This window comes from Aquarana catesbeiana, linkage group LG05 (genome assembly GCF_042186555.1).
Source record: "Aquarana catesbeiana isolate 2022-GZ linkage group LG05, ASM4218655v1, whole genome shotgun sequence".
NCBI classification, from domain to species: Eukaryota; Metazoa; Chordata; class Amphibia; order Anura; family Ranidae; genus Aquarana; species Aquarana catesbeiana.
Window position 1 is genome coordinate 9,055,495 of NC_133328.1, and position 24,777 is coordinate 9,080,271.

Sequence of the window (24,777 nt, forward strand, 5' to 3'; positions counted from 1 at the left end):
GCTATGCCGGCGGTATAGCCGCGCTGCCCATTCATTTCAGTGGGCAGGAGCGGTGTATACACCGATCCAAAGATGCTGCTAGCAGGACTATTTTTAGCGTCCTGCCAGTGCACCGCTCCAGTGTGAAAGCTCTCGGGGGCTTCCACATTGGAGACACAGCAGCGGCTCTCCCAGGGCAATTTGCAGGCGCTGTAGTGCCTGCAAGGCTCCCCAGTGTGAAAGGGCTCTAAGTCTATATTGATTGGTTTGCGCGAACGTTATACCTATAGAACGTCTACAAACTATGGGATATACTCTAGATCAGGGATATGGAATTAGTGGTCCTCCAGTTGTTGGAAAACTACAAGTCCCATCATTCCTCTGCCTCTGGGTGTCATGGCTTGTGGCTGTCAGTCTTGCTATGCCTCATGGGACTTGTAGTTCTACAACAGCTGGAGGTCCGCTAATTGCATATCCCTGGTCTAGAACAAGGTGCTGTCTTGTGTCTACTTTCACCTCTCAGGTTCGTTTTTACAGTTTCCAGAGTCGGATATAATTAATCGATTGGTAAAATTATTTTTCTTCTCAGAGACGCGAAGATTCCTGAGCCCCCTCCTGGCAGCAAGTGGAAGGAAGTGCGCTTTGATAACACCGTCACCTGGCTGGCTTCATGGACAGAAAATATCCAGGGTGCCATTAAGTACATCATGCTGAACCCAAGCTCAAAACTCAAGGTGAGAAAAAAGCAAGTGGGTAACACACTGATCTAGATCGCCATACACAATCGTTCCAACAATCTACAACGCAGCTAATAAAACCCCAAAACCTTCATCAGTAGCTCAGTTCACTGACTGCATGTCCCTGGAACCAAAATTACAGAACTTAAATTTCCCTTGCACAAAAAAGGACCCCCCCCCCCCCCAGTTTTCTTTGAAATAACATGAAAATTAATAATTGGCGTCTATCGCAGTTTATTCCATATTTATCTACGTGGCGCTCAGTCATTGTAGATTTGTGGCAGCTACAGACTCAGCAACGTAAATATATTCGCCAGCTTTCTTCCGTGTTTGGAACGTGCGTCTCCTAATGACCCACGCTGTGCTTGGACGCAGCGTGATTTTGTCATCAGGTCCAATGATTTATGGCTGAGACCCCTGACTTGCCACTTCTAGTGACAGCGAGCCCGGGGATCTTTTCCCCCCCAGAAATGGCTCACAATTTATGGCTCCGCCCACCCCGGCTGCGTCATTCGTTCGCAGAGGGGAGAACTACAAAAACCAACAGCCTCTGCCGCTGTGAACTTGTAGTTGCAATTTACCTGCAAAAAGATGTGTATTTTTTTATTTATTTATTTTTTTTACAAAGGTGAACTTATCTTTTAAGGAGAAATGTAACCACCTCACCTCCGGCAGCGCACGCGTGCCCCCTACACCGCTCATGGGCACAAAATCACATACAGGTACATGATTTTGCACAGCCGGGCCGCCCTGCCGCAGTATATATATGCAGTGGGCAGTCCGGAAGCGGTTAAGGAGAAATTTAACCACTTCAGCTCCGGAAGGTGTACCCCCCCCCCCCCTTCCTGACCATTTTATTGTGATACAGCACTGCGTTACTTAAACTCTCAATTGCGCGGTCGTGCGACTGTACCCAAAATGTAAGTACTTTTTTTGCCACAAATAGAGCTTTTTTTTTGGTGTTATTTGATCACCTTTGCGGTTTTTATCTTTTCCGCTATAAACAAAAAAGAGCGACAATTTTGGAAAAAAAAGCAAACCATGTTTTTTACTTTCTGCTATAAAACACATCCAATTAAAAAAGTGTAAAAAAATCTAATTTCTTCATCATTTTAGGCCAATATGTATTCTACATGCTTTTGGTATAAAAAAAAAGAACACCAACAAGCATATGTTGGTTTGCGCAAAAGTTATAGCGTCTACAAACTATGGGATATATTGACTTTTTTTTTTTTACCTAGTAATGGCAGTGATTCCGAGGGGGACTGCGACATTGCGGCGGACAAATCTGACACTTTTTGGGGACCAGTGACACTAATACAGTGATCAGTGCTAAAAAAAAAAAAGAAATGCACTGTTACTGTACTAATGACATTGGCTGGGAAGGGGTTAACATCTGGGGTGATCAAAGGGTTAACTGTGTTCCCTTGGAGTGCTTTCTTACTGTGTGGGGGATGGTTTATCTACAGAAAGACACAGATCTGTGTTCTTGCTTAGCAGAAACACAGGATCTCTGTCTTACTAGCAGAACGACGATCTGCCTTGTTTACATAGGCAGACTGCCGTTCTGCCTCTCTCAGAACGATCGCCGGATTTCCAGAGAACATCAGGTCCGCTAGTCCCGCTGATTGGCTCCCTCTGTGTCCAATCACAGCGGGAGCGGGGCTCCGGTGGTGCGCGCCCTGGAGCCGAAGAACGGAATTGCGTACAGGTTTGTGATTTTGCACTTAAGGGCTGCCCTGCCGCAGTGTATGTATGTGGGGCTGGTCCTTAAGAGGTTAAACAGCTTTGCCATTATAATATATATTTATAAACTTACTTGGACTGGAGTTTGTCTTTAACTGTGTTTTGTACCCTTTGTAATTCAGGGGGAAAAGGACTGGCAGAAATATGAGACCGCCCGGCGCCTGAAAGATGTGGTAGGTCACATCCGATCTCAGTATCGAGCAGATTGGAAATCCCGTGAGATGAAAAAGAGACAGATAGCTGTGGCTCTGTACTTCATTGATAAGGTATGGAAACGGCCGGCCAATATAGGTATTGGATTTCATTCCTTCTGCTAAACCAGGGGTCTCCAAACTTTCTAAGCAAAGGGCGAGTTTACAGTCCCTCAGGCTTTGGGGGGGGGGGGGGGGGGCAGGCTGTGGCCAGTGGGAGTAGAAAGTGCCCCATCATTGGTTTTAATGGGAGGAATAGTGCCCCATTGTTGGTATCAATGAAAGCATAGTGCCCTTTTGGTGGTGTCAGTGGGAGGAATAGTGCCCCATCATTGGTTTTAATGGGAGAGTTAGTGCCCCGTTGTTGGTATCAATAGAAGAATTGTGCCCCATCGATGGTGTCAGTGGAATAGTGCCCCAAGGGCCAGATAAAACCTAGCAAAGGGCCACATCCTGGCCCCCGGGCCGCAGTTTTGAGACCACTGTGCTAAAATATTGATTTTTATTTTCTGCACTTCACTGTATTCTGTCATTTGTTTTTATTTATTACAGATAATTGTATAGTGCCAACAATTTACGTAGCTCTTTATATCTCTCTCTCTCTCTCTCTCTCTCATATATATATCTATATCGTATTGGCGTGTAAAACACACCTTAATTTTCAGAGGGCATTATTTTCAGGAAAAAACTTCCATTATAAATAATTTTGAAGCAAAATAAGGGCCGTTGCCCATCATTGAAGCCTCATCAGTGCCCATCTGCAGCCTTGCCCATTGTTATGTCCCTTCGACACGGGGTCTTTCAGGGTGTTGCTCGCAATGCTGCCAGTATCCACTCATCAAGTTAAACACAGGCTGGATGCACTTCTTAACCAGGAAAGGGTTTATTACTCAGCAAGTGATGTACAATCTTACATGGAGGAGTCATAATACAACAGGTCTCCCTCTAAGTATCATGCAGCTGCTTCCAGTCCCACACACACTCGTGACAGACTTCCTGGTACAGCCCCTCCCCCAGCATGCATCAGGAGAAAGGGGTTAAAGGGTCACAGTGATTCTGCACAAACACTACACCCATCATTGAAGCCTGATTGGTGCCCATCTGCAGCCTTGCCCATCGTTGCAGCCTGATCATTGCCCATTGCAGCCTTGTTATAGCCGGAATATACAGAGCCGGATCTCCTGTGTACTCGGCTCGGCTCGCAGTCACGCCCAGTCCCACCCTTTGGCCCGGCTCCCATGATGGACTTTACACTGCTCCAATGGCGGGATGTCAATGCTAGGAGGCGGGACTGGGGCGTGACTGCGAGCCGAGTACATAGAAGTTTGCGTCTTTCTATTTCGGCGGTGCTCGTTCCCTCCGAGGCAGCCATATATCCGCGTATAACACGCACACACAATTTCCCCCTGATTTTAAGGGGGAAAAGTGCGTGTTATACGCCGTTAAATATAGAATATTGTGCATTCGTATCAGTCCCTGCCCTCAAGGAGCTTACAATCTAAGTTCCCTAACTCTCATTCATATGTACACATACTAGGGCCATTTCTATACAGCAACCAATTAACCTACCAGCATGTCTTTTGGCGTGCGAGAAGAAGCCGGAGTTCCTGGAGGGAAACCCACACAAGCACAGGGAGAAGAACTCCAATCAAGTAGTGTCGTGGGTTGGGATTCGAACCGACGTCCATAGTGCTGTCAGGCAGAAGGGCTAATCACTTAGCCACTGTGCTGAAAGGCTCCCCCAGTTTAGGAAAATGTGAGATGCAAAGTTGTAATTTCATAAGTACGCTAAAAAAAAAAAAAGAAAAAAATATAAAAAGAAAAACAAAGACCGATTATGCCACTTTTAGGAAATTGACATCATTTTCACCTCATTTCCGATGCACAAATAAGTTGAACAGTTGCCTAGGGCAGCTTCAGAAATAACAAGAAATTCGATTTTCCAAAACTGGAAATGCTATGTGACAATTTGGGGCTTTATATAGGGTGCTGGGAGGATTAAAGTGATTGTAAACGATCACCTTGTAAAGTAAACCATTCAGTTTAGCCCCTAGGCATCAATGGTATACAAATATGTAGCCTCTCGGAGGGAGGCCGCATGTTTGCGTACCAATTAGCGGACACAGCTGCGCAGAGAGCGCACACTTCCTGGCACAGTTACCAGCGGCTAACGGAAAAAGCTCCCGATCGCAAAACTGCCGTGACAGCCAATCACGACGGTTAAACGATATTAAACCTCGCCCCACCTCCCAGCATCTGGAATCCTATGTAGGGCCAGGAGGCGCCAGTGCAAAGGGGTTAAAATAGAAATAAAAGGCAAAACATTTGTGTATAGATATAAAAAAAAAAATGCAGCATAAATACCTTTTTCCCCCTTTTTATAAGTGATCACATTCCCTCTGTTCTCAGCTGCATAAGTGCTGGGGGGGGCGGAGAAGCAGCAGTACACCGATCTTCCCGGTGAAGAGCTGTGCAGGATTGAGGGTTGTCAGGGCAAGTCTATTCATTGGAGAGAGCAGGCTGAGTTCTGGTGGAGAACTGACCACACTGTGCTCTCCTGCTTAGTGTGGTCAGTTTTCAAAGGAGAGCAGACTGGCAGGAACATCAGGGAATTTCACATAAAGGAAGCAATACAAAGAACAGGAGACTTTCTCATACAAGTACATGGGTACAGCAGGCCACATATCAGGAATATGAAATGCTGGGCTTACATATTCTTTTAAAGCGTATCTGTAGCCAAGCTTTTTTTCTTCTAGTTTTTTTTTGTTTCCTGTGTTCTATTAGGGGGAATCCCATTCACTTTTCCAAAGGAATGGAAACTCATTCTTAGACAGTTGTCGCTGCACTGGGTGACCCCATTGGAAGATTTCCCCTCACCTGTGACACCTATAAAGTTTTGCATTTCCCGTCCACGCAGTACAAATAGGATGAATCTCCCAGCAGACAGACGGCAGAAAAGTAAATAACTGTCAGGGGTTCTGATCCTTGCCTACTCTGTCCATACAAGTTTTGGTTGAAGATACACTAAAGGGACCCTGGCAGGCCTTTAATGAGATGAAACCACCAGGTCCCTGTAATAGTAGAGATATTACAGCTCTCCAGTAGCCCGTGCCTTCTACCCACCCTGCCAGTGCTGCAGCCCCTATCATTGTCTTCTGTATTGTACACTTTCAAGAGTGTTGAAGTCATTTGTTCTCTGGTGCAACGGTCACCAACCATTGGCCCATGGACCACTGATGATCCACGAAAAAATGTTGGTGGTCCCCAGGGGATCAGCCACCAATCAACATTATGGGGATTTATACTGCTCAATGTTTCAATACTGTCAGTGCGCATTGATACCAGATGCTTTCTTTGTAGTTCTGGCTCCTGTAAACTCAGAGGGAGGCGCCGGGAGTAGCGCAGAGAGTGGGAGGTGGAGACTTCCAATGGAGCCCTGATCAGACAGTGGGAGGGAGCACAGAGCTCAAGCACATTGTGTGTATAAGGCAGCAGCGTGATCTGGAGGGAGGGGAGCAGAGAGCGGGAGCATTGTCTGTATAAGGCAGCAGGTGTGATCAGGGGTAGGGGGGCAGAGAGCAAGTGCATTGTGTGTATAAGGCAGCAGTGTGATCAGCAGGGAGGGGGGGCAGAGAGCCAGAGCATTGTGTGTATAAAGGGCAGCAGTGTGATTCAGGGGGGGGAGAGGCAGAGCTTTATGTGTGTGTATAAGGCAGCAGTGTGGTCAGGGGGGTAGGGGGGGCAGAGATGGGAGCATTGTGTGTATAAGGCAGCAGTGTGATCAGGGGTAGGGGGGCAGAGAGCAAGTGCATTGTGTGTATAAGGCAGCAGTGTGATCAGGGGTAGGGGGGCAGAGAGCAAGTGCATTGTGTGTATAAGGCAGCAGTGTGGTCAGGGGTAGGGGGGCAAGAATGGGAGCATTGTGTGTATAAGGCAGCAGTGTGATCAGCAGGAGGGGGGCAGAGAGCCAGAGCATTGTGTGTATAAAGGCAGCAGTGTGATTCAGGGGGGAGAGGCAGAGCTTTATGTGTGTATAAGGCAGCAGTGTGGTCAGGGTTAGGGGGGCAGAGAATGGGAGCATTGTGTGTATAAGGCAGCAGTGTGATCAGCAGGAGGGGGGCAGAGAGCTTAGAGCATTGTGTGTATAAAGGCAGCAGTGTGATTCAGGGGGGAGAGGCAGAGCTTTATGTGTGTATAAGGCAGCAGTGTGGTCAGGGGTAGGGGGGCAGAGAATGGGAGCATTGTGTGTATAAGGCAGCAGTGTGATCTGGGGGGAAGGGGACAGAGAGCCAGAACATGTGTGTATAAGGCAGCAGTGTGATCCGGGGGGAAGGGGACAGAGAGCCAGAACATTGTGTGTATAAGGCAGCAGTGTACTTTTTTTTTTTTTTAGGCTTTCTTCCTATTTTCACCTGGTGATCTGACCAGTAACACGCCTCCTGTATTAGAGCGCCCCCACTCTGTATAAAGGACAAACCGAGAAACCTTTTGGACAGCAGCATTGTTAATCTGGGGTTTGGGGTGCTAGATGCACTAGCAGATTTAGATACACTAACAAATTGAAGACAAACTCAAGCCCACACTTTTATAAGCCATTACAGCAATCTTTTTTTTTTTTTCGTTTGTTTTGGTATAAAGGTTTTACATGAGTAAAAGCTGATCATTGTAAGCACCCTTATCGGTAGTAAATGGTTTGTCTCATCCTTCTAACTGCTTCATCTGCTGGAGAGCTTGTACTGTTGAAAAACAGATGCACCAGATCACCAGGTGAAAATAAAGGAAAGAAAATGAATGAGGTCAACAGATCTAAGAATTAGTAAGCTGCAATATAATGTTTGGTTTTGGATAGAATACGGCTTTAAGGGTTGGAGGCCGGTATAGCGTCAAGGACACAAGGATCTGGACGTGTGGAATGCAGAAGATACTGATGTAGGGTACATCACTGGAATGAAGGGAAATGTAGGGGACGAGGCCTTCAGGAGAGTCGCAATGTACGCTGGGCACAGGTTGTAGGTTTTCAGGCAGATGGAACAGTTACAGGGCTGAGTACACCACATAGTTACATAGTACCCTGTTTCCCTGAAAATAAGACCTAGCGTGATTGTCAGTGATGGCTGCAATATAAGCCCTACCCCCCAAATAAGCCCTACACTGTTTCCCCGAAAATAAGCCCTACCCTGAAAATAAGACCTACAAGGGCTTTAACTAGGGCTTATTGGAGGGGGTAGGGCTTATATTGCAGCCATCACCGACAATCACACTAGGTCTTATTTTCGGGGAAACGGGGTAGGTGAGGTTGAAAAAAAGACACAAGTCCATCAAGTCCAACCCATGTGTGTGATTATATGTCAGTATTACATTATATATCCCTGTATATTGCGGTTGTTCAGGTGATTATCTAATAGTTTCTTGAAACTATCGATGCTCCCCGCTGAGACCACCGCCTGAGGAAGGGAATTCCACATCCTTGCCGCTCTTACAGTAAAGAACCCTCTGCTTAGTTTAAGGTTAAACCTCCTTTTCTTCTTCTAACATCTGATGGGTGTTTCTTGGTTGGCAGCTGGCCTTGAGAGCGGGCAATGAGAAGGAAGAGGGCGAGACGGCCGACACCGTGGGCTGCTGCTCCCTGCGGGTGGAGCACATTCAACTGTTTCCTGAGCTGGATGGTCAGAAGCACGTGGTAGAATTCGACTTCCTGGGAAAAGACTCTATAAGATACTACAACAAGGTTCCTGTGGAGAAGGAGGTGAGGACTTATGCTGTTGGGGGTGGGGGGACACCGTCCAAACTCAAATGTCTGCTTTATAAGCCGCTAGATTGTGAAATATGCAATGTGAATAGTTATTTTCAGCAAACCAGATTCTTTCAGAAGTCATATAGACTTAGGCTGGCCATACACAAAGCAAATTTCATTCCTGCAACTAACGGGTTGCAGGAAATGAATCCGCTCGACTCCCCATCCAAGACTGAGTTTATATAGGAATCCCTCCTGACAATCCATTGTGTATTTATGGTGTCGGGGCGGAGGAAGCCGTCCCTGACGGAACAAAAAAAAAGAGAGATTATTGCTTTGGCTATACCAGCCACTAGTGATAATTGCATGTAAAATCTGGCGGACTGGTTGTTCAATCGATCAACTTGGTACATTCAGCCTGCCGGTACATGGTTGGAACCGTCTATGTCCAGTCTAAAGGGGTGCAGTACATCGATTCCACCTCCGACCCCCCCCCCCCTTTTGGGGCATCAGGTAAATTTCATGAATCAAATATTTCTATTAGATCGTTCAAATTATCACAGTGATCAGTTTGAGCGATAAGAGGGTTGATATTTGCATGAAAATGGGCTTCAACACAGGGGTAGGTAACCTCAGCACTACAAATCCCATTATGCCTCGGCCTCTAGGAGTCATGCCTGTGATTGTCAGGGTCTCGCAATGTCTTATGGGACTTGTAGTTTCACCACAGCTGGAGGGCCGAGGTTGCCTACCCCCCGCTTTAACCCCTTCCTGACCGCCTACCGCAGATGTACTGTGGCAGGGTGGCTCTGTTGCGCAAAACGACGTACCTGTATGTCATTTCGTGTAATAGATTCTAGGGGGTGATTGGATTGATTGGACAAAGGGGGAGGAGGGGATCCAATTAGAGGGTCCGGTGGATCCGATGTCTGCCAGCCACCCATGATAGTTTCCCCAGAGAGGCAGAAAGGCGATCTGACAGGGGTAAAGATTGAGATTTTGTGTTCCTGCTAAGCAGGAACAAGGATCTCTGTCTTCACCCAGTCAGACCATCCCCTACACCAGGGATATGCAATTAGCGGACCTCCAGTTGTTGCAGAACTACAAGTCCCATGAGGCATAGCAAGACTCTGACAGCCACAACATGACACCCAGAGGCAGAGGCATGATGGGACATATATATTTTCTCTCTCTCTCTCTCTCTCTCTCTCTCTCTCTCTACTACGAACGGTGGGGATCGAACTGACTAAATGATACGGACATCACCAGTACAGTGATAAGTGTGAATATATAATGACGCTGGCTGGGAAGGGGTTAACATCTCGGGGTAATTAAGAGGTTAACTGTGTGTAATTTTGTGTAATTTGTTCTGCTTTCACTAAACAACGTAACCATTTTATATCCCTAAAATAACGGTACATGGTTGTTCTCTGTAGGGAGCCCTGTTGTGTGCAGTTTACCTACACAGGGCTCTCTTCTGTCATTCGCTCAGCTGAACGGCGGGTCCCAGCCATAAATCGTTGACCGGGACCCGCCGATCGGCTTGTGCTCCATTGAATGACAGCACAGCTGGGGGGCGGGGCTGCATTGTCGCAGTAAAGCTACAGGAGGAGGTCCGGGAGGGATGCTCCTACAAACAAAATAAACTGGTAATCTGCCAGCAGCCCAGTGACTTCTTCCTGTGTGAGGTGACAACTTTGCTTCTGATGGACTGAAATCTAAAGCATTGTGGTCCTGCCCACCCGTTTATCCTCTGATGAATAACAGAACACCTCCCCCCTTTTCTCATTTCTATAACAGAAGGGAGGTTTTCTGTAGTCCAGCATGGAAGAACTGGGCAGGTCCGGTAACACTTCTTTGGGATTTCATTTCAGCAGATAAGGAAATGTTATTGAAGTCATGTCTCTGTTTTTGTTTCAGGTGTTTAAGAATCTAAAACGGTTCATGGAGAATAAGGATCCGGAAGATGATCTCTTCGACCGACTGAACGTGAGTCAGGAGGACCATCATTTGTTTCTTGTTCCTGTATTTCTGAGTTTCTGTTTTGAGTCCAAAGCTTTCTGACAGCGTAAGCTTCTTTGAAGTGTAGACCGATGTGATTGGTCCTTTAAGTGGAACTTTAGTCAGAAAATTAAGTCCTTCTGGATGACTTCAGGCCGGACCCTTTTGCCCGGTGTAGCTGTGTAAATATTAGGTGTTTATAATGTTTAAAATCCAGTAATACACTGCCTGACCCTGCTCTGCACATGCTCAGTTGCTCTCCTCCATTTTTAGGCATTTTTAGTCACTGCTGAGTCTGTAGAGGCCGATCTTCTGACCGCCTTAAAGCAGAATTAAACCCTCCTATTAGAGCTGCACGACTCCTGGATAAAATGACCATCACAGGTTTTTTTTTTTTTCCTAGAGTAAAGATCATGATTCTCGCGGCATAACATCATCTTTCACATTATACATAAAAAAATGGGGCTAACTTTACTGTTTAGGTTTTTTTAAATTCATTGAAGTGTATTTTTTCCCAAAAAATTGCATTTTTTAAGACCGCTGCGCAAATACAGCGTGACATAAAATATTGCAATGACCGTCATTTTATTCTCTAAGGTCTCTGCTAATATATATATATATATATATATATATATATATATATATATATTTGGGGTTTCTAAGTAATTTTTTTTTTTTAAATGATTTTAACTTGAAACCAACAAATGTCAGAAAAAGGTTTAGTGTTTAAAGCGGTTGTATACCCGCTGAAATTGTTTTTTTTTTTTTTTTTTTTTTTTTTACCCCTGTAAAGCAAAAGGCATAATGAGCTAGTATGCACCGCATACTAGCTCATTATGAAATACTTACCTTAGAATGAGGCGTCGGTATCTTACCTGGTCCACGCTGAGGTAGCTGACATGTTGCCTCGGCGTGTCTTCCGTGTATCGCGGTTCCAGCGCTGCGAGTTGCTGGAGCCGCGATGTCATCACTCCCGCGCATGCGCGTGGGAGATTTCTTTCCCGTTAAGGTCCGACAGTTGCCGGGCTTTCAGCCGAGAATCCCCTGTGTGCATGCGCCACTGCAGTCAGCGGCTCATTGCGAGGGGAATATCTTCTAAACCGTACAGGTTTAGGAGATATTTTTTTTACCTACAGGTAAGCCTTATTATAGGCTTACCTGTAGGTAAAAGTTAAAAAAAAAGACTATACAACCACTTTTAAGTGGTTAAACTTTTTTCACCTACACAAAGTCTATTCCATTTAAATTGTTACAATGTTTATACTTAAGTTCAACTGATAAAGAATGTTTTGATTCTTGGCAGACTTCCCAGTTTTTCTCTTCCTTTCTTTTGAGGGCTGTGGCTTCAGAAAAGCAGAGAGAATTCTTTAAGTATAAAAAGAATTGTGGAACACTTTAATCAAGATTGTGATAACGATTCTTGACGATTAATTGTGCAGCTCTAATATATATATATATATAATATTAATTGTGCAGCTCATATATATAAATATATATATGTGTGTGTTTGGGGGGTTCGAAGTAATTTTCTAGCAAAAAATACTGACTTTAATTTAAGTATCATAAAAAGGCTTAAGCCCCGTTCTGTACACACAATCAGAAAATCGTACGGAAAATACCGCTTTGGAAGCGATCGTACGATAATCTGATCGTTAGTAAAGAGCTTTCGAGAGCCGATCAGGACAGTTCATCCGATATTATTCTATCGGACATGCACAAATTTTTATTTTTTTTTTCGTACAATGCCGGATCGTACGATTTTCGTTTAATCAGTACAGCTATCGTTCAAAAATGTAATACAAATGCATTACAACACATGACATCACTTCAGAATTTTTTTTTCTGTCATACGGGAATTTTCGTGACTTTAGTAAACTCATCAGATTCGATCTGAGATTAGCATGCAAAAAAAAAAACAAAAAAAAAAACGGACGATCGTTCGTCCAATAATCTCATTGTGTGTATGGGGCATTAGTCGTCAACCACTTCAGCCCCAGAAGATTTGGCTGCTGAATGAGCAGGCCATTTTTTGCGATTCGGCGCTGCGTCACTTTAACTGACAATTACGCGGTCGTGCGACATTGCACCCAAACAAAATTGATGTCCTTTTTTTCCCACAAATAGAGCTTTCTTTTGGTGGTATTTGATCACCTCTGCGGTTTTTATTTTTTGCGCGATAAACAAAAAAATTGCCAATTTTGAAAAAAACACAATACCTTTTTACTTTTTGCTATCCCCTTTTTTTTTTTAAAAAAAGCGAATTTTTCCTCAGTTTAGGCCGATACGTATTCTTCTACATATTTTTGGTAAAAAAAATAAAAATAAAATCGCAATAAGCATATATTGGTTGGTTTGCACAAAAGTTATAGCTATAGTATAGATTTATAGCTTTTTTATTATTTATTTATTTTTTACTAGTAATAGCAACGATTTTTATCGGGACTGTGATATTGCAGCGGACAGATGGACACTTTTGACACATTTTTGGGACCATTGGCATTAATACAGCGAACAATGCTATAAAAATGCACTGATTACTGTATAAATGTCACTGGCAGGGAAGGGGTTAACACTAGGGGGGCGATCAAGGGGTTAAACGTGTTCCCTGGATGTTTTTGTAACTGTAGGGGGATGGGACTGACTATAGGAAATGACAGATCGTGGTTCCCAGCTATTAGGAACACACGATCTGTCTCTTCAAACAGAACAGGGAGGTGTGTGTTCACACACACACCTCCCTGTTCTGCCTCTCGTGCCCGTGATCACTCGTGGCCATCGGTCATCACGACGGTAGGCCACGAGCATCGGCACCCCCCGCAGTGCAGCGCTCCTGCTTAAAGGAGCCGACGTACAGCTGGTTGGCAAGCAGTTAAAGAGGGAAGTACCTCTAACTGCTTCACAGACTCTGTGACTGGCCGGAGCCGCGTGACAAGGGGATGCTGCAGCTGCACAGAGAGGAGCAGGATCTGGAGGAGTTCTGTCCTCCTCTCTGCTGCCGATTTGCTGAGGGGGGGGGGGGGTAGAGATGAGTCTCTCTGTGTGGCTGCACAGAGACGTGCAGGGTCTGGTGGAGGCGTTCTGTCCTCCTTTCTACTGCTGAGATCAGGTGGGGTCGGAGACGAGGTGAGTGCCGCAGCTGCAGAGAGGTGTGAGGGCCACATGAAATGGCCTGGCAGGCTGAATTGACACACATGGTCTTCACAAACACTCGGTTTTAAAAGGTACAGGTATGTTGTGGCCCATCATGTTGCCAATTTGGAAGAACTTAACTTGATTCTGTTTGTTGTAATCCAAGAGAAAATCTGTAATGTGAACCTTCATTTCCCTTCCAGACCTCCACACTAAACAAACATCTCCAGGATCTGATGGACGGACTGACTGCCAAGGTGTTCAGAACGTATAACGCCTCCATTACCCTGCAGAACCAACTCAAAGAACTGACCAATGGTGAGTGGGCTTCCTCTTCGGAGGCCGGGCTGATGCAGCGTCTCTCCCGACCCTTAATGTGTCCACTGAAACAAAGCGAACTGCAGTCAGGGCACCAGGAAGAACCAATCCATTTCTTTTGGACTTCTTGAGGACCATGGATATTACATAACAGCCCCTCCCCCTTTACATAACAGCCCCTCCCCTTTACATAACAGCCCCTCCCCCTTTACATAACAGCCCCTCCCCCTTTACATAACAGCCCCTCCCCCTTTACATAACAGCCCCTCCCCCTTTACATAACAGCCCCTCCCCCTTTACATAACAGCCCCTCCCCCTTTACATAACCGCCCCTCCCCCTTTACATAACAGCCCCTCCCCCTTTACATAACAGCCCCTCCCCCTTTACATAACAGCCCCTCCCCCTTTACATAACAGCCCCTCCCCCTTTACATAACAGCCCCTCCCCCTTTACATTAATGTAACAGGGACTGCTCTGTAAAGGGGGCTTTGTAATGTAAAGGATACTGCACTATAAAGGAAACTTCACTGTAAAGGGGACACTGTGATGTAAAGGGGACTGCACTGTAAAGATTACAGTGCAGTCCCCTCTATATCACAGAACCCCTGTACCATAGTGCCCCTAGCAATCAGTCATCCTTCATCAGAGTGCCCCTGTAGTCTGCCCCCCTCCATCCTTTCCTCTCATCACATCACTTCCCTGTTCCTCCCCTGCACAGGACTCCTATCTTTGTCAGGGCAAAGGCTGTCATCGGTCCGTGTGTCCTCACCCGCCTGGCCAACGACGTCATCCTATCAGCAGAGCAGGGGGTGGGAGGAGCTGCAGATCTGGACGGAGGGGGTAATTACCCGCTTGTTAATATGAAGACTCCGTTCCGATCTGCAGCACCTCCCCGCCCTGCTGATAGGATGGTGTCGTTGGGCGGGTGGAGGAGCCGGGAGAGGACACACAGGCCGCTCAGCGGGGAGGTAAGAGGCACCTGTGGTCTGTGATACCCCTGTGCTGACCACGGTCTCCGCCCACCCCCTGATGTGCGGTCCGGTCTTCAACCGGCCACGGCCCGGCACTGGTCCCGGTGGTTGGGGACACCCGCTCTAGAAGATGTCTGTGTAGAGGTAAAGCTTGCTGCTTGCTTTTTAGTTCTGCTCTCAGTTTTTAAGAATGTCCTCATTTACTGACGAGTGTCTTCAGGAAAATTTAAAAACAAAAACATTTTAATTTGTAGCTAAATATTTATTTAGAAAAATGTTTTTAATGACAATTAGTATGGATACCCCAAGCCTGTCTGTTAGCACCTGGACAGCAGCGCTCAGACTGGGAGAGGAAGGGTCAGTACTCGGTCAGTGCTCCCTCTCTCTGCACATTACTGTCAGTCTATCACCAGGAACATACTTACAGGAGGGGAGACCACAGGATGTGCTGCTTCATTTTTATGCATTCGGCACACTGTGAGGCAATAAAGCGCACCGAACCAGACCCTAAAGAAGTGATATCCCAAGGACATTGTGAAGCAAACGGCTATTTCTTTAGGGGATTGTTTTTTGTTTTTTTTGGTTTTTTCTCAACAGAAGTGAAGTTACTCTATAATCAGGACCTATAAATGTCTTACCAGTGATTGTAGGGTTTGGTTTTGTCCTCTAGGGGGCAGCAAGTCAGCAGCTTAGTTCACACTGGTGTGATGTGGGAATCCCTGTGATTCCAGTGCGGGTTCCCCCATCACACCCGAATCTCAGACAGTTCACACAGCCCTTTGCTAACCGCTGTGGGTGTCAATACAAAGTTAATGACACCCCCAGATGGGTTTGTAGTGCTGACTGTGAATTCGGACAGGAATGTGAACACCCATGCGATCTGATTCTGGTGCGGACAAAAATATAAGGGTCCTGTGCGATTTTGGTCTGAATGCAATGTGAATTCGCATCACACAGAGGTCACGTGATCTGCAGTGCGGTGCGAATCGCATTTGATGTTTGACATCATACAAGCGTGAACCGCCACTCAAACTGTCTGTTCAGAAAAAGATCAGCAGCTGTGATTTTTTTTTTTTTTTACATTGGTTCTCCAATAAAAGTGTGACGTTTAATGAGGAAGTAATGCCTGGTGGGTTTTACTTCCTCTTTTGTTCCCTGCAAACCCTGCAAAGTAAAAGCATAATGGGCTAGTATGCATCTCATACTAGCCCATTATGTGCCACTTGCCTGCAATTAAAGCCAGCGATGTCCCCGCTGCAGGCCGCATCCATCTTGGCCCCTCCTGCTTCCAGGGCCACGGACTCCGGCTGTGTGACTGTCTGGAGCCGTGGGACGTCACTCCCGCGCATGTGCGGCGGAGCTGCCACGGCATTCGCTCAGGAAGAAATGTCATGGAGGGCCGTTTCTTCACAGCGCATGCGCCGATGACTTCATTGGTTCACTACAAGGTAAATATCTCCTGAAGGGCGCACATTTAGGAGATATTTACAGTACCTATAGGTAAGCCTTATTCTAGGCTCACCTATAGGTTCAAGTGCTAAAAAGGAGTTTAGAACCGCTTTAATGAAGTAGAAATAATTCCGCACTTAGGATAAAAATGTTTGCAGCCTCCCCTAATTACACCCCTCAGGATAGGGGGTGATATATGTATAAATAAAGTACGGAGTGAGTGACGCTCCCTATACTGTATAAGGAGCGCCGCTCTCCCCATACTTTCATTTATACAACCACTTCAAGTGGGTTTTCTATGCATTTTTTTTTAACCACTTCCCACCCAACCTATAGACAAAGGACGGCGGGCGATGGCTTTACCATTCTAACTGGAGGTGATATGATGTCCTGTGTGGGGTCGCTCTGTGGCGCAGCGCAGTCTGTCACCAGTTTGCTGCCGGTACCATGTGACCGCCATGACCAATCACAGCAGGTCACATGACAGATGTACAGAAAGGATGGCATGACAGGAAGCCATCCATTGTGTACAACTGTTGTTGCTAGCTGTGATTGGTCAATTCGATCACATACTACAGACGGGACCAATCGCAGCCCCGTCTGTACCATGTGATTTGGCTTTGACCAATCACAGATAATCGCAACAAAACAGACTGAATGATTCGGTTTCATTTAGTAAAATGCTTGCTTATAGCAATGTGTAAAAAAAAAAAGAAAGAAAATCCTGGTTACTTCTTCAGAAGTAGTACAATGTTACTATGGTAACATTATATTGCTCTGGTCACAGTGTGGTAGTAAAAAAAATGGAAAAAAAAATTATAACTTTTTATTTTTTCGTACTGTCACTAGTCGGCATCCCCGATCGCCGCCATACTAGTTATATGATGACTCTGTACTGCACTGGTGACCATACGTAAAAAAAAAAAAAAAAAAGGTTTTTTTTTTTGTTTTCCCTTAATTTTCCATAAAATTACAAAAAGCCAGCCATGCCTCTTACTGAATACCTCGGGACTGTCTACTTTCCAAAATGGGGTCATTTGGGGGGGGGGTATTTTGTACTGTTCTGGAATTTTTTGGGCTCAAGAAATGAGATCGGCCGTCAGTACATCAGGATTGATCGTTTTTCAGATATATATCCCAAAGTTTGTGGACTCTATAACTTTCCTACAGACTAAATAATATACGCTGATTTGGGTTATTGTCACTAAAGAAATGGAGCACACAATACATTTTGGTCTAAATTTATGAAGAAAGATTTATTTATTAGCAACATTTTATAACAGAAATATAGCAAAACATTTTTTTTTTCAGGGTGGATTTGATTGAAATCACTAGTAAATCAACATTTTTAAAGCGGAGTTCAAACCAAAAGTGGAACTTCCACTTTCAGCACTCCTCACCCCCTTACATGCCACATTTGTCATATAATTTTTTTGGGGCCGGGGGGGGGCGAGTACCTAGTTTTGACAAGTACCCAGCTCTCGCCACCTAGGCTACTCCTCCTCTCCCCCTCCCTGCAATCTTCTGGGACACATCACGCATCCCAGAAGATTGCCCTGCCACTGAGAAGATGCACAACTCGCGCATGCGCAGTGCGCACCCGGCTATGAGACTGTCACAGCCATGTGCCCACACTTGCAATGCAAGGGAGAGGACCAAGGCTTCGGGCGGCCCATCGCTGGACCGCGGGACAGGTGAGTGTCTATTAAAAGTCAGCAGATACACTTTTTGTAGCTGCTGTCTTTTAATGAATTTAAAAACGAGTGAAACACTGCTTTAAGGGGCAACTGTCATCTCTGTCCCACAGCGGCTCCTCCTCCTGACTCGCTGTTGGCTCCTCCTCCTCCTGACTCGCTGTTGGCTCCTCCTGACTCGCTGTTGGCTCCTCCTGACTCGCTGTTGGCTCCTCCTGACTCGCTGTTGGCTCCTCCTGACTCGCTGTTGGCTCCTCCTGACTCGCTGTTGGCTCCTCCTGACTCGCTGTTGGCTCCTCCTGACTCGCTGTTGGCTCCTCCTGACTCGCTGTTGGCTCCTCCTGACTCGCTGTTGGCTCCTCCTCCTCCTGACTCGCTGTTGGCTCCTCCTCCTCCTGACTCGCTGTTGGCTCCTCCTCCTCCTGACTCGCTGTTGGCTCCTCCTCCTCCTGACTCGCTGTTGGCTCCTCCTCCTCCTGACTCGCTGTTGGCTCCTCCTCCTCCTGACTCGCTGTTGGCTCCTCCTCCTCCTGACTCGCTGTTGGCTCCTCCTCCTCCTGACTCGCTGTTGGCTCCTCCTCCTCCTGACTCGCTGTTGGCTCCTCCTCCTCCTGACTCGCTGTTGGCTCCTCCTCCTGACTCGCTGTTGGCTCCTCCTCCTGACTCGCTGTTGGCTCCTCGTGAGCCGCTGTTGGCTCCTCGTGAGCCGCTGTTGGCTCCTCGTGAGCCGCTGTTGGCTCCTCGTGAGCCGCTGTTGGCTCCTCGTGAGCCGCTGTTGGCTCCTCGTGAGCCGCTGTTGGCTCCTCGTGAGCCGCTGTTGGCTCCTCGTGAGCCGCTGTTGGCTCCTCGTGAGCCGCTGTTGGCTCCTCGTGAGCCGCTGTTGGCTCCTCGTGAGCCGCTGTTGGCTCCTCGTGAGCCGCTGTTGGCTCCTCCTGAGCCGCTGTTGGCTCCTCCTGAGCCGCTGTTGGCTCCTCCTGAGCCGCTGTTGGCTCCTCCTGCTCGTGAGCCGCTGTTGGCTCCTCCTGCTCGTGAGCCGCTGTTGGCTCCTCCTGCTCGTGAGCCGCTGTTGGCTCCTCCTGCTCGTGAGCCGCTGTTTACTCACCGATAGTCCCATTCACTTTAATGGGAAGGCTGGTGATTGGATGGAAGGGAGCAGGTGATTGGACGCCCGCTAACAGGCGCTGCCATGATGGATCTGAAATGACAAGTGTTCTGTAAATGTAAGGACTTATTCTTGCTGGTAGTTAGATTCCCTGCACATGCTGGGACCATGACGTCACAAGGAGGCGGGGTCACCGCCTATATAAATGGCTCCGCAGCTCGCACACAGCATTCCAGCCGGAGAGAGCGTTGTGTCAACATTGGAAGAAGAGAAGAAGCAACGAGACAGCGACGGCGAGAAGACGGCAGCAGACCGGGCCCCTCGCTGGCAAAAGAGCTGGAAGAAGATAGCGGAGGGGCCCGGGAGAAGAGGCGGAACACCGTGAGAAGTCGGAAGCAAACACTCCCCCACCCCCGAAGTCGGAAGAAGACCCCGGAGCTGCTTAATAAATTACTCTTAAAACCTGTGTGCTGTGTTTTTTTTTTTTTTTTTTTATTGACACTTTCCCTAGAAGAATGGGTAGGGGTACAATGTACCCCATACTCATTCACATAGGGTGGGGGGTCGGGATCTGGGGGCCCCCTTATTAAAGGGGGCTCCCGGATTCCGATAAGCCCCCCGCCCGCAGACCCCGACAACCAACGGCCAGGGTTGTCAGGAAGAGAACCTTGTCCTCATCAACATGGGGGCAAGGTGCTTTGGGGTGGGGGGGCCCGCAGGGCGCCCCCCCCAAGGCACCCACCCCCCATGTTGAGGGCATGCGGCCTGGTACGGCTCAGGAGGGGGGGGCGCTTGCTCGTCCCCACCCCCTTTCCTGGATGGCCGGGCTGCGTGCTCGGATAAGGGTCTGGTATGGATTTTGGGGGGGACCCCGACACCGATTTTTCGACGTAGGGGGTTCCCCTTAGATCCATACCAGACCTAAGGGCCTGGTATGCCCCTGGGGGGGGAACCCACGACGATTTTTTCATTTAAAATTTGGCGCGGCGTTCCCCCTCAGGATTCATACCAGACAGCTGTCAGCACTGCCTGTCACTCATCAGGAAAGGAAAACAAAGTTTTCTTTTCCCGATCAGTGAACCATCTCGGCACTGGCTCCCGCGACGGGGCTCGCAGGTGTCAAATCTCACCGAGAAATGCGGCGAGATTGACACAATATCGCGGTCACCTACTGTATCTCAGCTTGCAGAGCTTGGATTCATTGAATGAGTTTACCAAAAATATAAATATTGCAGAATATACAGCCTCATACTACATAACTATGCTCCATTTCATGTTGAATAAACTAAATTTATTTATCTTAAATAGAAAACTTTCTTTTAGATAGATTTTTACTCCAAAATCATTTTATTAAAATCAATTTGATAAAAATAAAAAAAAATCTGATTTGGATAAAAATTTATTTTTATCCACCCTGGCCTTTTTTTCATTTATTTAGCAAAAAATAAATACCCAGTGGTGAATAAATATTACTGAAAGAAAGCTCTATTTATGTTAAAAAAAAAGATAAAATTTGTATTTGAGTACAGTGTTGTATGACCGTGTAATTGTCATTCAAAGTGGGACAGCGCTGAAAGCTGAAAATTGGCCTAGGCAGGAGGGGGGGGGGGGGGGGGGGGTGAAAGTGCCCGGTATTGAAGGGGTTAATAACATGCCTGTATCTTGGCCTACTATTTGTAAACAGCGGAGGACAACGTGCCAGCCAAAATCTTGTCCTACAACCGTGCCAACAGGGCTGTGGCTCTTCTCTGCAACCACCAGAGGGCTCCACCAAAGACCCTTTGAAAAATCCATGCAAAATCTACAGGCAAAGGTATTTCACCCAATTTGTTCATTTAATTTTAAGGTTTTGTTTTTGTTTTTTTTTCTTCCTGTATTGCCGGGTTTCGTCAGTGTATGGGTTCCACTTTCTGACTTTTATCTCTTTTGCAACCACTGCCCATTGTTGTGGGTGGAGCTCCTATATAAAGAGGACAACACACTTTTTTTTTTTTTTTTTTTTGTCTTTTTTGTTTTTTTTGTTTTTTTTTTATCTTTTTGTTTGTTTTTTTTCTTACAGATTGATGCAAAGGAGGAGCAGCTGAAGGAAGCAAAGAAAGAGCTGAAGAAAGCTAAAGCCGACCATAAAAAGTGTAACACTGAGAGGACAAAGAAGTGCGAACTACTTGTGTTTTCTGTATTTGTGACCCCCCCCCCCCCAATCTCATAAAACAAACCATTCAGTTTAAAATACATATAAAAGACAAAAACGTTTGTGTTTATAGATACAGGAAATGTCAGTGCAAAGTTTAGGCCGAGGAGTGTAAGAATAGAATTGTATTGGATGAACATTATTCATAAATTCGGTCACTTCCCGATCCCACGTGAGCCGAGTCAGAAAATAGATTTGTATTATTCATCTTCATTGCCTTTTCCTGGCCAGGAAGGGAACCCACATCCTCCCTCACTATGGTAAAACTGAAGGGGAAACCAACCTATAGGGCTGCATTCACACCTGAGCGTGGGAGTGTTTTTAAAGCGTTTTTGAGCTTTTTTTTTTTTTTTTTTTTTTTATTATTATTAGCCAATAGAGAACAATCTCATCTGATTTATCATTTGTTGCTATGTTTTTTCAGCTTTTTCATCCAGTTTATTTATTTTTTACTTTTTCTTGGTAAGGGATTAGGGGTTAATTTATTGGTTTACTTATTTATTTTGATAGGTTAGGGATTGGGTTTAGGGGTTAATATTGGGATTAGGATTAGGGTAAGAAGTTAATATTGGGGTAAGGGGTTAGAATTAGGGTAAGGGGTTAATATTGGGGTTAGGGGTCAATATTGGAGTAAGGGGTTTATATTGGGGTTAGGGGTTAATAGGTTAGTATTGTTATACTATAGTATAGTTTAGGGGGTTACAATTAGGGTAAAGGGTTAATGTTGGGGGTCAGAGTTGCGGTTAGGGGTTAATGTTAGGGATTAGGGGTTAATATTGGGATTAGAATTGCAGTTAGGGGTTAATGTTAGGGATTAGGGGTTAATATTGGGGTTAGAATTGCGGTTAGGGGTTAATGTTAGGGATTAGGGGTTAATATTGGGGTTAGAATTAGGGGTAGGGGTTAATGTTGGGGTTAGAATTAGGGGTTAATATTGGGGTTAGGGGTTAGAGATTTAAGGTAAGGGGTTAATATTGGGGTTAGGGGTCAATATTGGAGTAAGGGGTTAATGTTGGGTTAGTATTGGGGTTAGGGGTTAATATTGGGTTTAGAAGTTGGAATTAGGGTAAAGGGTTAATATTGGGGTTGGGGTTAGATTTAGGGTTTAATATTAAGTAATAAGGCATTAATATTGGGGTATGGGGCCAATATTAGGGTTAATATTGGGGTTAGGGTTAATTTTTTATGATTATTAATTATTTTATTTATACACTTTTATCTAATTATTGCATTTGCAAAACCGCTCAAAAACCTGTGACAAAATGCGATAAAACGCTTGAATCAAGTGTTTCCATGTATTTCCATGGAACAAAAACTGCTTCAAAAACGCACCAAACCTTCTGCAGAAGTTTTTTTTTTTTTGTTTGTTTTTTTTTTACCTTTTAATGTAGAGAATACATTAAGATAAAAGAAAAGCACCGCCTGCCTTTTAGAAACACTTTAATCTCTCTAATGGAGCCCCACATAGTGAAAACCCCGAGAGGCTTCTAATCCTCCCCTCTTCAGACACTTCAATGCTGAATGTAGCTGATTTGTGACGGGTACACTTGGTCTACCCTTGTACTGTACAGATTGGACAGATTGCCATTTGTCTTTGGTCTGGATGTAGCAGCAATCAGTAAAATGTCGGGTTTGGGGGGGGGGGTCAGCTTTTTTTGTACTGTCCTATCAGTGAGATTCCTGTGTGTGTCTGCAGGGAGCTGGAGAAGAAGAAGAAGCAGAAGGAAAGGCTGGAGGAGCAACTGGAGAAACTGTAGCTTATGGCCACAGATAAGGAGGAGAACAAGCAGATCGCTCTGGGCACGTCAAACTAAACTACCTGGATCCAGGATCACCGTGGCCTGGTAAGATGTGTGCCGATGTCCGCTTTCGTGCTTTATTGTAACTGCAGAGTGGGAACATTTTTTAGTTATTGGATAGTAGAAGTTCTACCGGCTGGACAAAAAGATCTTCCACACGTTCTTTAAAATCATGGGAAACTCTCTACTCATGGCCACGGGTCTCTTGGCCAGTCCTGTGATTTCACAGGTCCTGTATCCAGGGGCAAGTCCCTACCCTTGGTAGGGCTCCCCACCCTCTGGTGGCAGGCGGGGGGACCGCTCCCCACCTCTGGTGGCAGGCGGGGGGGACCGCTCCCCACCCTCTGGTGGCAGGCGGGGGGGACCGCTCCCCACCTTCTGGTGGCAGGCGGGGGGGACCGCTCCCCACCCTCTGGCGGCAGGCGGGGGCACCGCTCCCCACCCTCTGGCGGGGGGACGCTCCCCACCCTCTGGCGGCAGGCGGGGGGCACCGCTCCCCACCCTCTGGCGGCAGGCGGGGGCACCGCTCCCCACCCTCTGGCGGCAGGCGGGGGCACCGCTCCCCACCCTCTGGCGGCAGGCGGGGCACCGCTCCCCACCCTCTGGCGGCAGGCGGGGGCACCGCTCCCCACCCTCTGGCGGCAGGCGGGGGCACCGCTCCCCACCCTCTGGCGGCAGGCGGGGGCACCGCTCCCCACCCTCTTGGCGGCAGGCGGGGGCACCGCTCCCCATCCTCTGGCGGCAGGCGGGGGCACCGCTCCCCACCCTCTGGCGGCAGGCGGGGGGACGCTCCCCACCCTCTGGCGGGGGGGGGATGCTCCCCACCCTCTGGCGGCAGGCGGGGGGACGCTCCCCACCCTCTGGTGGCAGGCGGGGGGACCGCTCCCCAAGCTCTGGTGGCAGGCGGGGGGGACCGCTCCCCACCCTCTGGTGGCAGGCGGGGGGACCGCTCCCCACCCTCTGGTGGCAGGCGGGGGGACCGGCTCCCCACCCTCTGGTGGCAGGCGGGGGGACCGCTCCCCACCTTCTGGTGGCAGGCGGGGGGGACCGCTCCCCACCCTCTGGCGGCAGGCGGGGGCACCGCTCCCCACCCTCTGGCGGGGGGGACGCTCCCCCACCCTCGAGGCGGCAGGCGGGGGCACCGCTCCCCACCCTCTGGCGGCAGGCGGGGGCACCGCTCCCCACCCTCTGGCGGCAGGCGGGGGCACCGCTCCCCACCCTCTGGCGGCAGGCGGGGGCACCGCTCCCCACCCTCTGGCGGCAGGCGGGGGCACCGCTCCCCCATCCTCTGGCGGCAGGCGGGGGCACCGCTCCCCACCCTCTGGCGGCAGGCGGTGGGGGACGCTCCCACCCTCTGGCGGGGGGGGGATGCTCCCCACCCTCTGGCCGGCAGGGCGGGGGGACGCTCCCCACCCTCTGGTGGCAGGCGGGGGACCGCTCCCCAAGCTCTGGCGGCAGGCGGGGGGGGTACCGCTCCCCACCCTCTGGCGGCAGGCGGGGGCACCGCTCCCCACCCTCTGGCGGCAGGCGGGGGCACCGCTCCCCACCCTCTGGCGGCAGGCGGGGGCACCGCTCCCCACCCTCTGGCGGCAGGCGGGGGCACCGCTCCCCACCCTCTGGCGGCAGGCGGGGGTGGGGGACGCTCCCCACCCTCTGGCGGCAGGCGGGGGGACCGCTCCCCCACCCTCTGGCAGCAGCCAGATTGCCGATTCACAGGTCTGATGATTTGAAATCC

General features: G+C 47.9%; 1 protein-coding gene across 1 annotated transcript in view; it reads left to right on the plus strand.

Moving 5' to 3' along the window:
• Positions 1 to 24,777, plus strand: part of LOC141144066 (uncharacterized) — a 65,087-nt gene that overhangs the window by 29,143 nt on the left and 11,167 nt on the right. Inside the window, exons 6-13 of the mRNA XM_073629425.1 lie at positions 569 to 713; positions 2,585 to 2,728; positions 8,214 to 8,399; positions 10,308 to 10,376; positions 13,721 to 13,835; positions 20,737 to 20,865; positions 21,112 to 21,206; positions 22,940 to 23,087. Of these exons, the coding sequence (XP_073485526.1) occupies positions 569 to 713; positions 2,585 to 2,728; positions 8,214 to 8,399; positions 10,308 to 10,376; positions 13,721 to 13,835; positions 20,737 to 20,837 (760 nt within the window). The 3' untranslated portion in view covers positions 20,838 to 20,865; positions 21,112 to 21,206; positions 22,940 to 23,087. The remainder of the gene's footprint in view (positions 1 to 568; positions 714 to 2,584; positions 2,729 to 8,213; positions 8,400 to 10,307; positions 10,377 to 13,720; positions 13,836 to 20,736; positions 20,866 to 21,111; positions 21,207 to 22,939; positions 23,088 to 24,777) is intronic.